The 15110-nt window shown below is 33.9% G+C and overlaps 2 protein-coding genes across 2 annotated transcripts; both read right to left on the bottom strand.

Moving 5' to 3' along the window:
• Positions 1-1135: 1135 nt before the first annotated feature.
• LOC116105666 (protease 2-like) lies at positions 1136-6469 on the bottom strand. Its single transcript, XM_031392079.1, is given in 11 exon segments — positions 1136-1669; positions 1787-1980; positions 2251-2467; positions 2868-3283; positions 3545-3673; positions 4048-4182; positions 4264-4470; positions 4563-4707; positions 4798-5020; positions 5504-5667; positions 6030-6469. Coding segments are annotated over 11 exon segments (2385 nt in total). The 5' UTR covers positions 6383-6469; the 3' UTR covers positions 1136-1467.
• Positions 6470-8960: 2491 nt separating this feature from the next.
• Positions 8961-13467, bottom strand: LOC116105673. Its single transcript, XM_031392089.1, has 6 exons — positions 12909-13467; positions 12724-12827; positions 12505-12602; positions 10450-10649; positions 9496-9545; positions 8961-9297 (listed from the first exon to the last, which is right to left on the bottom strand). The coding sequence occupies exons 1-6, from the start codon at positions 13288-13290 to the stop codon at positions 9247-9249; spliced, it is 885 nt and encodes a 294-aa protein (XP_031247949.1). The 5' UTR covers positions 13291-13467; the 3' UTR covers positions 8961-9246.
• Positions 13468-15110: the final 1643 nt, after the last annotated feature.

The raw sequence follows: 15110 nt of genomic DNA on the forward strand, positions 1-15110 counted from the left end.
ATTTATCTTTTACTTATGTATAAAATAAAAGTTTAAATCTCGAGATATTACAATTTTTAACAAAAGGATTTAAAGAAGAAAAAAAGTTTTTCAAATATAAAATATAAAAAAATAATTAAGAGCATGTTAACAAATAAGAACAATCGACCGTCCCCTTTTTGGCAACCTATCGTCCCCTTTTTTGTCTTTTCCTAAAAAATTGGTATCTTGAACTCTATTTTAAAAACTGGACCGGGACCCGGTAGCTTCTCTGTAATATTTCAAAATTTTTAAGGGTTAATTAATTTTATAGGGATGTTTTGGAGATATGTCAAAAGTTTATGGATTAATTAGTAATTTTTTGGGGGTATTTTTTAAATAAATAAAATTTTTATGGACTAATTTAAACTTTTTAAGGGAAATTTTCGTAATTTATTAAAATTTAAGGGATTAATAATAATTTTTAAAAATAAAATTGTCGTTGATGTCATCGATTGGACCGGTTGACCTGTGACCTAGGCAGCAAAACGGATTACCCTCCGATCCAGGTTTTAAAACAATGATCTTGAAGAGAAGGTAGCTTCTGGAAACAAATATTGTAGACTTGAAAACATTATTTAAACATTTTATTACTATCTAAACATGTTTTGAGTTATATGTATAACTAAATTAAATTATTTAATTAACTCACTTAGAGTATCTCTAAAAGACTATTTATATGATCCAAATTCTTTATTATAAAATATTTATTCATAAAAATAAGAGTCCAACATGCTCTTTATTTTTTTAAATATAAATTAAAAAAGAGTTTTACTCTTTACATATAAAGAGTTAAATTTTACTCTTTATTCTAATTTTAATTAATAAACTCCAAGTTTTTAAACATTTTATTTATTAATTTTATCTCCTATTATATCTTTTTCTTAAAAATAAAAAACATCTTCATTAAATTTAAAAATTCCATTAAATTTAAATAAAAAAATTGTTCTTTATATTTAGAAATTAATAAAGATATTCTTTATTTACATAAAATAGATTTTTAAAATAAAAAATATCATTTGAAATGTACTTATATGTGCATTTATACGTGTATAATTCAATTAATTTAACATACATCCGCAATATTGCAGTTAAATTCAGAATGTCCGAAGTCAACTCAATATAGTAGCAGTTATAAATAACTAGATAGAAATTAATCACTGATTGTTTCAATATTTGATTTTCATGATACTAAAAGTAAATGAGGTAGGAGCCATTAATCATCAGTCTTTCCCCCTTCCCAAAACCATAAACTCGTATAGTTGGAGTTGCAATCGCAGAGAGGAGAAAAAGATGTTCCACAACTGTTACCACAAAGGCTCTCATGCGCTGCAAATTCAGTTACTAACATGGTTAAAAAATAAAAATAATAATGAATCACTTACATAACCCTCAGAGTCTTGATTTTCAACTCTCTTTTTGAGACGCCATTCCCACAACCACCTTCATTTATTTGTCATTGCTGTAACCCCCCATAACTTTCATCAGAAAAGCATAATCATAAGCCGTTTCCTCGCACTGACTATATCGGCCACCTTCTCCAAAATGTCCTCCATGCATATTTGTCTTCAGAATTACTGACTGAGAACAAGCAGAACAAGTTCTTTCCCGTACTTTGGCCACCCATTTGGCAGCTTCCCATACTCCAACTCTGAGAAGAATTTTATATTCTACCAGTATAAGTTAGTCGATACAATGTACATATGCAAGGTAAGATATATACGAGCAAGTAAATGCTAACAATAGAAAACACAAGATGTGTAATTGCCTTGAGTCATGAAATGATGCTGTAACAAGCATTGAAGGATAGCAAACACCACAAGTAATGTTATCATAAGGAGAATAACTTCGAATGCACTCAAATTGGGATTGTATCTGAGGGTTTCCAAATTCTTCATAGTCAAGTGTGGTGAGAGGTAAACTGGGATCCAACAATGTGGTGCAGATATCAAGAAATGGAACCTGAAATAAACATTAACCAAACGTCAGTGACAAGATTTCAACTTTTAACTGCACACGAAATACTAATTGCTAAAATTAGCCATAGTAGATACCATCCATTTTGTTTCTATCATCATAGAGAAAAATAAGTGAGTTCAGATCATTTGTATTTCTTTATTCTTTGCCAAGTATAAATTATAGCAAAAATCATAGAACTAGATCCATTTATGAGGCAAATAAAACACTCTCAAATTGAGAAACACCATATTTTATGTTACATTAATGTCTCACCTTCAAAATGGTAGCACTAAACAATTTTGGGAACATGTTTATTGCTGCCCCCACAAGTAGACATCCCGCACTATATCCAATGGCACCAAGTCGATCTCGACAAACATAGCCCTCATTAACCAGGTAGTTGCCACATGATATGAAGTCATCAATAGAATTTCTTTTATATAATCCACTTCCAAATTCATGCCATGAAGAATCAGCCCCACCACCACCCCTGGCCACAAAAAAAAAAAAAAAAAAAAAAAGTCATTTGAAATATAAATATCTCAAAAGTACCACCAAGGACATTTTATATTTCAACGAAGACGATAAGTGACTGAAGGGTATTTGATGTACTAGATTAAACAAAGCAATTAAGCTATATATTAAGTGAAATCACACTAAATATAGATGATGACAATAAAAGATATATAACCAAAACATCATACAAATAGGAAAACAAAAGTACTAAACCTGCAGACTTGGTTTCAAAAGTCTTGAATTATTGATAACATGCAGGTAGTTTCATTTTTTCAACTTACATAAAAGATTTGAAAATTACGAAGTGTATTCAGATTATCATTGCCACATTGGTCATGAGAAATATAATAATAAAGAAAACCCAATCAACCAACCTAACATCAGCAAATGCCACCACCCAACCACGATCAAGTAAACTCAAGCGGTCTGCGGACCAACTTTTATCCAGAACTTCTCCATATGCTCCATAGGCTTGTAAGAGTCCAGGAGACTGACCCCTCTGCCAGGATTTTTTTGAGAACAAAATGGTCAATGCAACCTTAACACCATCATGGGAGACAACTTCCCTCGTCTCACAACAATAGGCACTGGAAAAGGTCTTCCATTTCTGCAATCCGATATTTTGTTAATTTTCAGCCTCGTAGTTATGTTAGTCAATATGTTCTGTGGTGTCTAGCTCACTTGCAGTAGAAAATAATCCAGCATTACCAGAAGCACCACTGACTTCCTCTTGCTGAACAATTGAGAATGTTTGTCTCAACATGTTGTAGTCAACAATCACATCAGGCATCTGTACATTCCAGAAAAAGATTAGAGGAACCTCAAGAAATCAAATAAATGTCGATTTTTCTCTTTTTTCAGAATCAAAGTTAAAAGTTTGAATACTGTAAAAATCTAGGAATGAGCATCAATGGCCAGGCAGTAGGTGGTAGTGCCTGGCCATTTCCAACTATTTCAGTGATAAAACTAACTGCTAGAAAGTAAGAGAGATAAAGCTCCAACACACAAAGTATAAGCACTTTCAATCTAATAAGTTTATTAGAAGTTATACCACTGGAGATGAAAGCACTGCACGGTATACAGAGCTCATGAAATCATGGTTTGAACCAGGAAGAACGCTACATGAATATGATGGCAGAGGAAAAAACCATGGATTAAGATTCTCAAGCTCCATCTGATGCTGCATAACAACTCAGGACACATTAAATGAATAACAAATATGTTTATTTATGTAAAACTAAAGGCGGCAATATTTTTTCATTTTTAGCTATTTTGGTACACTGCATACAAAGGGAGAAAAACATACATCTTATCTTATGATGCACAATTATATGCAAGAAAAAAATAATTCCATAACATGCCCATTCAAAAGAAATCCCAGTCTTTCTTTGCTAAATCATCATTACTTTTCATTTCATACCTGGTGATGAATCTATTATCACAGACTTCAATAAGATGCAACACAAAACAGTGTAATTATCACTAATATAGTAAGAGGGTGCTTTTGATGATTTTGTGAAAGTAAGAATGTGATAAAGCAGATAATTCAATTACCTTACAATCAAAATTGATTGGTAAACTGATAGAACAAATCATGGGGACACCTTTCTTATTAAGAAAGAGCACCAAATGTCCATTAAAAATGTCCATATCTTGTACGCTGATATCTTCACCTGGAAAAATGATATTCTGAGAAGAAAAAAGAAGTATGTAACGAGGAAAAAGGATATGCACAAAAAAAGAGAGGTTCTATTAGAAAAATGAAGATACCTGCCAGTTAGCTGAGTGCATTTCTTCAACTCTGCATGTAGCCAAGTAGTAATCTCCACCCAGTGACCTCTCATTTTCACTTAAAGGAGCATTTGTGAGAATATAGAATAAACCATAGTGATGTTCCAAAAAATACTGTACTCCAGAAACACGCTTATGTACTTTATGTAAGCCACCTAATGGGTTGTTTGCATCTATCACATATACCTGTAATAAGAACAATATAGGATGTAACTCTCCCAAAAACAAAACAATTATCTTATAATCAGACACAACAAAATGAATTGGTAAATTCCTTCCTCGGAAGAAGTCCTTGAGTTTGAATTCACAGTTATGAACTTGCCATCTTTGGTGCTTGTTATATCCACACAAAAGTTGGAATCACTTTCTGAAAATACTGGGATATCCTCAGTATTATCTAAACCTAGCTTTGTGCAGTGGACCCTGCAAGTAAAAAAAATAAACAATTAAGTAGATGAGCAAACATCCCCATCTTAAAGAAAACAGTTTCAAACACGGCTTAGATTAATTTGCCTGAAAGGCCGTTGATTTTCATTCGAGATAGTATAAAAGAGAGTCTTGCTATCTTGAGCCCATGCCAAGCTGACAACTCCATGAGCTGGTAACCTTGGAACCATACATCCATTTCTGAGGTCCTTAATTTGAAGCATGAACCGTTCACAACCAGAAGTATCAAGCGTGTATGCTAGAAAATTGTGGTCTGGAGAAACTCGACATGTACCCACATGAACATAACCTAAAACAGTAATCACACAAGGGAAAGTTAAAATCACAAATGATAAAACTCAATCACAACTATCATGTACAAGCATTGCAAAACTTCTAAGTGCAAATGAAAGAGTTGTATGAAACAATTTTTGGGGTATATTAACATGGACATAGTCAGTGCTATCAACTTGGTTCTCCTCATGACCATTTACATTTCCCTTTAGAAAATTCCTTTCATTTGGAAAGTAAATTCTTTATGAACAACATAGCATAACCACCATGTACAGAATTAAGCAACTCAAAACTCCAAATGACACTTTTTCACACTAGCATATAGACAGCCAAAAGAATTGTAATTTACCGAAGCTCCGCTATGGTGAGGTATATATTTCTTTTTGCCTCTTAGACCCACCAAAAATTGGTAAAGAAGGATCATTACATTCCATCGTCTCAACATAATTACTGAGCAATTTAGAAGGGATTGTCATATATACCAGGAAGCAAGACCTACCATATTTTTCAGCAACTTCATTCCAATCAAGCAAAATCTCCTCCTTTCCAAATTGTCCTCTCACATTGCGAAGAATAGTCTTCATCCAACCACTTTCCTCGTTTTCCAAGCTCCTACATAGAACTGGGTACTCTTTCCCCTCTGGTATGTACTGGTAGTATAACCTATACAGTAGTAATAAAACAACAATTCATTGATTCCAAATACATTTTCCACTAATAATAGCGTGTCTGATCACAGTGACAGTTAACAGGACTTTCGAGTGCAATATCTATCAACTAAACTTGAACTTCATAATCACAAACGAACACTACTGTTAACCCACCAGTAAGAACACCAAAATGGTAGCATATAACAATCACAACGCTCTATGTTACTGTTAGTAAAATGATGTTGTGTACCGTAGATAGCACTTCCCATTTACAAAGAAAAGAAAAATAATTTAACATTCGAGAATTTTTATTTAAAAAAAATAGATGTGAATTAGGAAAAAGCATGAAATGAGGTGGGAAGAAAATGGACAAACCAAGGTCCCCAACGCTCAGGAGGAGTTGAAATTTTGGCGGGCATTCTGTTTTTCATCTCAGAGAAGAGAGTACGCTGCAAATTGTGCGTCTCAGCCATAAAAGCTTGAGCATAAGAGTTTTCTTGGTTGAGGTAGTTAATAAAATCAGGATCGTTGGTGTTTCTCATCCAATGGTAGGGGTCTTGCCAAGTGAGTCCATGAGCAGAGAGTGTGAAAGGAACTTTCTTCGGGAGAGGAGGGGGTTGTGAGGGTGAAGGCAAGGTGTGTGCAGCTCTGCAGAGAGAAGAGGATATGGCGGGGATTAAGCGAAAAGAGAAGGGCAATACGGAGGTTAAGCGGGAAGAAAGAACCATAGTCCTAATACAACAACAAAACAAGGGCTTGGAGGAGACGGGAAAGTGTAACAGGAGAAGGGGAACATCAGAGGTGAAAGCGAAACAATTTTTGTACTTTGTTATAAAAAAAAAAAAAAAAAATGCAATTCTTCTGTCATCTCATATATGAAAATTATTAATTGAAATCAAAATTAATTATATATGTTACGTGCGATATTATTTATATATACTTTTTTTTCAAATTTTATATATATATATAATCTCACAATAGTCATAACGTCGGACCAATTAAATTTATTACTACAAGAAAATTATAATTTAATAGAGGTATAATTACAAGAATTATTGTTTTGATTTATTATTTTGTAATTCATGTTCTAGTAGTATTAGGATTTCAATTCATTGTTTTAGTAATATTAGAATAGTATGAAAATAGTTATCAAAGAGTCACTATAAAATTAAGTGACCAGATTCAACAACTTAGACTAACCTAATCAAATAGATGTTAATATTTTTCTCAATTATCCAAATGAACAACAAGTCGTGTATGTTTTAACTGAAAAAAAAAAATCATTACTTGAATTAGACAAGAAGGGAAATAATATAATCTTGAGGATAATAGTACGGAAATACAAAAAATTTCATGCCAAGAAGCTCTGAACATGCTTGAGAGCTACAAATTTTTTTGCTTCAATAAGAAGGTATTCATGCTAGCGGCTTATTATGTACCCATAAAATAAAAACTATGGTAACAACTTTAAAGCATAAATCATTGTTCCAAATAACTTTAGATAAATATTTTATTTCATCTTAAACTTTTAATGTAATATAACATATATTTTTTGTAATATATATATAATTATTATTATATAGAGGCAAGTTCCTAAAGACGGACCTAGAAAAATTATAACTTATTACAATGTTAAATTTATTTCTATTTATAACTTATCTAAGTTGAGATCAAAATTTGTTATGAGTACATAGAGATTACAGAGTATTACTAAAGAAATATAAATTGTGTTTATTTTTTAAACTTACCTTTTCCTTTGCAATTAGAAACGTTCCAGTCAAAAGAACTAATTCAAATGGATAGCTCCGTTATTTCTTATTTTGTTTGTGCCTATATTTATAAATCACCAGCTTACCGAGAGTGGAAATTATAAACACAGTTTCCCAGCTCGCTGACTCTGCGTGCAATGAGAGCAAGTGCCGCGTGAGTGAACAGAAGATCAACTCTCTCATATAGTTTACATTGTTCAATTAGTTTAACCTAATTATTAGGGTGCGTTTGGAGTAGGGTGATCTAAGACAATTAGTAATATTCGTTTATTTTATAAGATTCTAGTAATTGATTTACAAATATAAAATATTATAGAAATATTTTATTGTAAATAGTATTTATTGTTGATAAAGTGGGGAGTAATCCAATTCCTTCCCCCACTCCTAGGATTAAAACATAACTAGAATAATCTGATTTTTATACATATTTTACCCTTAATTAAAAATCATTTCGGGTATAATTACCCTCAAATGTCTATCAAATAACAATTACCCAACCCCCTATATTTTGATAAATTAGTTAAAACACCCTAGTCACAAAAAAGTTTTAAAGTTAACAAAATACCTCCAATCACCCAAGACCACCACTGTCAGCCGTCGTAATAGTGCACGACCAACGGGATCTAGTCGATAAGGCCTTTTCAGCCATAGATGTGTGATCCATGGCTAGAAACGACCAAATCTAGCTGTTTCTATGGTGTTTCACGGTCGCTGTTTCACAATTGTGAAATAGCCATAGATCTGGTCGTGAAACGGCCATGAATATTTGATTCACGGCCGAAGATGGCTTTGTCGACGCATGATCAACCATATACGACCAGTCGTGCATCATTTTGTCGATTGTCAGTGGCAGCCGACGGTGGTGGTTGGCTCCTAACAATGGCTTAGGGTGAGTGGTGATGATTTTGTTACAAATTAAAATTTTATATAGGTGAAGTGTTTTAGCAAAATTTCAAATGTAAGAGGTTAAAAGAAATGATTCAAAAAAATAATATTATATTAATATTTAAAAAAGAAGACAATTTGGTAATCTAACATACTCACCCATTTATCCTCCCAACCAAACATATTATTCATCAATTTATTCGAACCAACCAAACACATTTTCTAAACATTTCTAGTAATCTTCTAGGTGATATACATTTCTATTAATATAACAACTCCCTATAATAAAACATTATAGGATCTAAACTCCTCTAAGAAAATAATACATGTTGATAACTAGCTCGAAAATGATTCGTTGTGCAGAACAAGTAAGTTGATAAATATTCCAAGATGTTCAATTTCAGTAATATTCCAAGATGTTCAATTTCAGTAATACGGAATCATTGTACAGAGCTAGCTCAAGGATACCTCAGTGGGTTCAAATGTTTGCGCGCCCATCCTAAAGATGAATTGTAGCATATTTTTCTCCACTAACCTTCCCTACCTGTCATCCTCAATAGTATTGTCCAATAAGGTTATAAGCAGTTCTATAAAGTTCCAGTCCTCCATTATATGTTGAGAACAAAATCAAATAAGAGCATTTGATAATAAATTTCTAAAACAATCAATGAAACACTTTGAATTAACAAATACATTGTGCTGTACAAGGCACATTGAAATTCTAACATCCTCTATTTAACTAAAAATAGGCACCATATAATCTGTCAACATTAACACAATTACTCAAAAGTAAATATCATCTGCATATTTTCCAGCAAACCAAACCTCTACTACCTCCACGGCTCCACCAAAGTTCACCCTCATAAACTTTCGGATACTGCATTAACTGTTCATTTGTTTCTCATCTGCAGTCCTCTTCATCAATTACTGGCAGCACTCTAGCTTTCAGTAGCATCTGCCTTCTCGGGACGCTTCTCATCCTCAACATCCTGGACATGGCCATAAATGAAACAAATGCAAATTAATTTAGGTATAACTACTCCGGCAAGGTGCTGCACACTAATCATGTCCGTCATTGATAATCAAATTCTGGTGAAACCTCAAATGATTCTTAAAGAAATAGGGAAAAGTAAAACAGAAGGTACTACATTGGATGCTGACAGGAAGGAAATCAGAAGGTAACTTACAGAATTGCCAATCTTGTCAAAATCATCATCAAAGCTTGCATCACCATCATCTGAAAGACAATGTGCCAACAGCTTGTAAAATTGCCAAATCAAACACCAAAGACAATAAAACATAAATTGTCAGGTGCAGTTTATTCGTGATCTTGCCCTAGTCCACATGTAAAAATTTGTGCAATAAGTAAAACCAGAAGATCACTTCTGTATACAATGTGCATAGGCTGATAAAAGCAACTGAAAATGATAACACAATAAAGTTAACCAGCCAAAATTGAGCAAACTACGTTCACCAATGACAAGGAATGAACATTATTTTATGGGCTTTGCTTGTGGACCACAGAAGAAAAAGAAAACAGCTTATCACTAGAAAATGTATATCATTATCAATTCACCAAGTTCTTCGTTTAGCATAGAAAATAACAAGAACGTTCAAAGAGCTCAACAAATGAGCTACATCATTCAATTTCTTATTGTATATATTGCCACAAAGAGAGTCCAACACTTATCTTTAAATGCATTAAAATTGAAAAAGAAAAAGAAAAGAAAGCAAGGCATTGAAGCATTTCAATTTCCACTCAATCAGGCATTTCACCATCTCTTATTTCAACAGCTCAATTTTTTGACAACTCGATACCATTCTGGAAATTTCAAAATGCACTGATACATTATGTTGTCATCAAAGCTGACAATTGACTACATTGACGCATCATAACTACATCGCTCAAAGTGAATATGTCAGGTGCAGACAAGTTGCATTGCAGGAGAGCTGCTATATTGCGCAGAAAGATTACATACTTATACTATGCAATAATTGAATGCTTGGTCACATGATAGACCCAGGGCAAGGGTGGTAAAGTTTGAATTGAGAAAAGCATGTCGCAACCATCTGAATGGTGAACCTGAGATCACATTGGCTTATGGATCATGACCATGCATCCCAGAGTTAAAAGAACATACCTGGACCCCCATCACTATCTTCGAGATCTCCCAAAAGAAATGTATCCAAGTCCTGCTCAGTGGATGAAGTCTTACTTTTCAAGCTCTTCCGCGTCACCTCTGACTTATCAGTATCTCCAACTACAGGAGTTGGCTTCACTTGGTCATCCTTGATCTCCTTTGCTTTGAGCTTAATTTCCTCCATGTACTGCTTCTCATACCTGAGTTTAAGTATAGCAAAGATAAAGAGACATTTCCATCAATTTGTAAGGATATTAAGAATGGTTGACTGGGTTGACTTAGCTAGCTGTTAAAATAGTTTGTTTTGGAAGTTACTGTTTTGCCCTTCCTTCTGTATTATAAATTTGTAAGCTACAGTTTTTTTTGTTAATGAGAATTATTCTGTCTTCTTCCCAAATTCACCTCTGTACTTCAGTTTACATTTTGCGACCCTTTACCAACTAACTTGGCTTCTTAGCAACTGTGAAGTTTGGTGTACAATTGAGGTTGTCTGCTAAATATTAGTGTAGGTGACTGGAGTTGGTGCAGTTGCCTGAGTGGCTTCTTAGCAGCTGTGAAGTTTGGCGTACAATTGAGTTTGTCTGCTAAATATTGATGTAGGTGACTGGAGTTGGTGCAGTTGCCTGAGTGGCTTCTTAGCAGCTGTGAAGTTTGGCGTACAATTGAGTTTGTCTGCTAAATATTGATGTAGGTGACTGGAGTTGGTGCAGTTGCCTGAGTGGCTTCTTAGCAGCTGTGAAGTTTGGTGTACAATTGAGTTTGTCTGCTGAAGATGATGTAGGTGACTGGAGTTGGTGCAGTTGCCTGAGTGGCTTCTTACCAGCTAAATATTGATGTCATTTTTTTTTACTGATGGATATGGTGGAGTTTTGTTTGCAATTCTGGTAGAATTTTGTTTGTAGTTCTGGTGGAGCTTTGTTTGCACTTCTTTATGATGAAATTTTGCAGGGTTACTGGTGGAATGTGCTTGCACTTCTTTATCATGGAGTTTTGCAGGTTTGTTGGTGACAAGAAGGATTGGTGGTTTTAGGTGATATTTACTTGATTGATCTAAGGTGCAGCAGATTGATAATGTGGCAAAAGTAGTGATAATGGTCACACAAGTAATAGAAGTTAAAGATGTTTTGTTTAAGGGAGGATGTTAGGATAGTTGGTAATATTGGTTACTGGAAGTAGTGACAAGTTGTAGAGGTTTTGTTTAAAGGAGGATGTTAGGATATTAAGAATGGTTGACTGGGTTGACTTAGCTAGCTGTAATGTAAAAATAGTTAGTTTTGGAAGTTACTTTCCTTTTGTATTATAAATTTGTAAGCTACAGTATTTTTTTGTTAATGAGAATTATTCTGTCTTCTTCCCAAATTCACCTCTGTACTTCAGTTTACATTTTGCGATTCCAGTTTACATTTTGCGATCCTTTACCAACTAACTCAATTCAACAGGAACCTCACTTATTCATTAGCATATGTTCTAAAGATTCAGTAATTCCATCTATAAAGCTTAATTAAAACAAGCCTTAAAATATAAATCACATAAATATTCTTATTCAGGTTTCAATTTTTTTATCTTGATTTTATTCCACTATACCCAAACCGAGAAATCAAAAAATTAAAAACTGCATTATCTCATGGGCTCTGACAAGCGGGCTATGGAAACCAAAGAAATCAACAAATATTGGCTTTAAATGGAAACAGTTAACTATACTCCAATTGTCTAACCTATATTGCCATGCCAAATGTTCAGTTTCTAATGATCTACACTATTTTGCACAAAATTCAAACACATATGAATCAACGTTTACCCATGAACATACTATTGATGAGAAGAAATTTAACAGATCATTCTTATTAAAATTGTCTTCGGGTTTCTTTCTTCTCTGGATACAATACAAAATGACGTCAATTCTAATAACAAATCTCTTCTACTAACAAGAATTCATAAACAACAATGTTTACACTAAGACACCGTCAAAGTCACTTTTTTTCCAAGATCACAATGAAGCAAAGTTTTAACGTATTGTAAGCCAAAACAGAATTAGATAAATTAAAAGTTACTTACGGAGCTACATGAGTGCTAACAAGCGTAAAATATATCTTCCAGAATTTCCTTTCTTTCATAACACGGGGGCATAATTCATATCTCAACTTGGAGATTGCCTGCAGCAATTAATTATTATAAAAATTAGTCCCCCACTTTAAACTAAATTCCACCTCTGATGTACAAAAATATCAAATTAATACATATACATTTCTCAAAAAAAAAAAAATCTTAGATTACCTTGACAGTGGCGAGAACAAGCGTAGCATGTCTCTCCTGCCACTCCGTCAGATCCTTCCTCACATTCGAAGTCGTGGTAGGCACATCAGACGTCTCAGCTTCATCTATATACTCACAATGCCGAAAAATTAAAACAAAAAATAAAAAAAAGGACTGAACTTTTAGTGACTTTATTTTTCACCTACCTTGAATAGGAAAGTTCTGGAATGTACTAGAAGTAAGTCCTCTAACGAACTCTTTCAAATCATCAGTGACACCGAATTTCCGTAGCTCAGAGTCGGAGATGGTGAGATCCGAAGAAGAGGATGATGAGGTGGCAATGGACGACAACGAAGAGAGCTGAGGAGGAATGATGTCGGTGATGGACTTGATATGGATCTGATCGGCTTGTTTGAGCGCCGCAGTTTTGATCTCATCGGCTTTCTTAGACGCTTCCAATGCCAGTTCTTTAGACTTCTTGGCAGTCTCGGCCACCAGATCGGCGATTTTCGTTGAGGTCGTTATGCTTTGTGATTTTTTCGCCGCTTCTTCCGCGAAGGTTTTGGCTCTCTTCCAAAAGTCCTCCATTTTAGGATGGACTTCGATCTAGTCTACTATTCTTCTTTAATTCAGTACTCTCTAACTGAAATAGGACTCGTAGAGAAGTTCCTTCGTTTCGTTTACGTTGAGTCGATGTGGTTGTGCGACGCCGTTTCCTTGCTTATCTTCCCATCATATCACTCGCAGCAAGGCATGGACCGTCTCACCAGTCCAGTGCTGGAAAAATGACCCGCCCGGCCCGACTTGTGGCGGGTTATGGGGGTTGGTGGGCGGGGCCTAATCCAACCCGTTAACAATGACTGACCGGATTAGGCCCGTCTTTTGACCATAAAAGCTGATCCGGCCCGACCCGTCAACCCTAACCTGTCAGGTTATGATGCGAGTCAGATTAGCCCATAATTTTTTTTTTCTTTTTTCTTTTACGTAATTGTTTTTAACTTTTCAAATATCAATAATTCAATTCAATTAATTTTTTTTTTGGTTAACATTTCAAATATTAATTCAATTTTAATACATTAAAATTGTAATATAAGAAAAATTAGATTTATTCATTTATCAAAAAATAAAATAAGAAATTACAACAATTATTGTCTTGTTAAAAATCTTACCAAGAAAAAGCCGACAAAAACTTGGTAAGAAAAAAAGAGTGCAATAATTGACAATTAATTTACAATTTACAAAACAACTAATTTGGGGGTTGACTAGGACCTCCCTCGTCCGTATCATCTATATTACAAAATTGAAATTATTCTATTAAAGTATCGTCGACAACCTCGTATTGATCCTGATGGCGTGACCGTTCCCAATCTCGAAGACATGTGAGCACTTCAATCATTTTTTGTGAAAGTTTGGTCCTCCTTTCATTTAAAATTCTTCCACTTGCATTAAATGTTTGTTGGGATGAGGGAGTTGAGACAGAAACAGCGAAAACATCCAAGGCAAGTCTTGATAATACCAGAAAAATATATTTTTTGATTTTCCAATATTCTAAGACATCAAAGTTGGCTCTTTGTTGTGGATTTGCTGGTAACACTTCGAGGGTTCCTAAATATTATTGAAGCTCATTACTCTGTGACTGCATGGAGGACAGTATATTCGTTGTTGGTGCTTCTGAAGAAGAGGTTGTGCTTCGGGTTCAGGTCCTCTTCGGCCTATTAAGTGCACTCCAAGAGTCGAAGTCTTCATTTGTTTCTTCTTATGCAACTTTCCTGAGTATTTGGCCTCTTTGCTGGTTCACATACCTGTTTTCATATTGCAAATATACATCTGCAAGACACTCTCTTACCTCTCCTAGTTGATTGGCATATGCTTCATTTTGTAAATTTTCAGTTAATGTGTCTAAACCATTTTCTAAACCTGCTACTTTAATTTTAGGATCAAATATAGCACCTAAACAATAAAGAAAAGGAATGAGTTTTCAATATTTAAAAAAAAAAAAATTCAATTGCCTTTATTGGTTCCCTTAAAATTTAATTGTTTTTGTTTTTTCTAAATAAATCTGAAATTTTTATAATTATATGTATTACTAATGGACTAAAAGGATAATACACACCGGAAAGTTGTAAAGTGGATGGATAAAAAATTTTAAGAAAATGATGAAATTTTTTAGCTATATGCGAATCATTTTCTACCAAATAATGAGGACCTCTATTATTTGCTACAAAATAACTAATTAATTTGCATAAGATAAACATGAATCAAGCATTAAATAAGTATTATTCCATCTAACATGCATGTTTAATGCAAAAGTTTTAGGAGACATATTTGATTTTATACAAGCATCTTGAAATTGAACATTTCTTTTATTATTACCAGTAATTCAAGCTAAAGAATCCCTAATTCTATCA

This window comes from Pistacia vera, unplaced genomic scaffold (genome assembly GCF_008641045.1).
Source record: "Pistacia vera cultivar Batoury unplaced genomic scaffold, PisVer_v2 Contig1169, whole genome shotgun sequence".
NCBI lineage: Eukaryota > Viridiplantae > Streptophyta > Magnoliopsida > Sapindales > Anacardiaceae > Pistacia > Pistacia vera.

Coding starts and splice junctions, on each gene's coding strand:
- LOC116105673 (XM_031392089.1), bottom strand. CDS start 13,290: ATGGAGGACTTTTGGAAGAGAGCCAAAACCTTCGCGGAAGAAGCGGCG. Junction 9,546..10,449: donor AGATAGTGATGGGGGTCCAG/GTATGTTCTTTT, acceptor ATTGTCTTTCAG/ATGATGGTGATGCAAGCTTT. Junction 9,298..9,495: donor TTGACAAGATTGGCAATTCT/GTAAGTTACCTT, acceptor GGCCATGTCCAG/GATGTTGAGGATGAGAAGCG.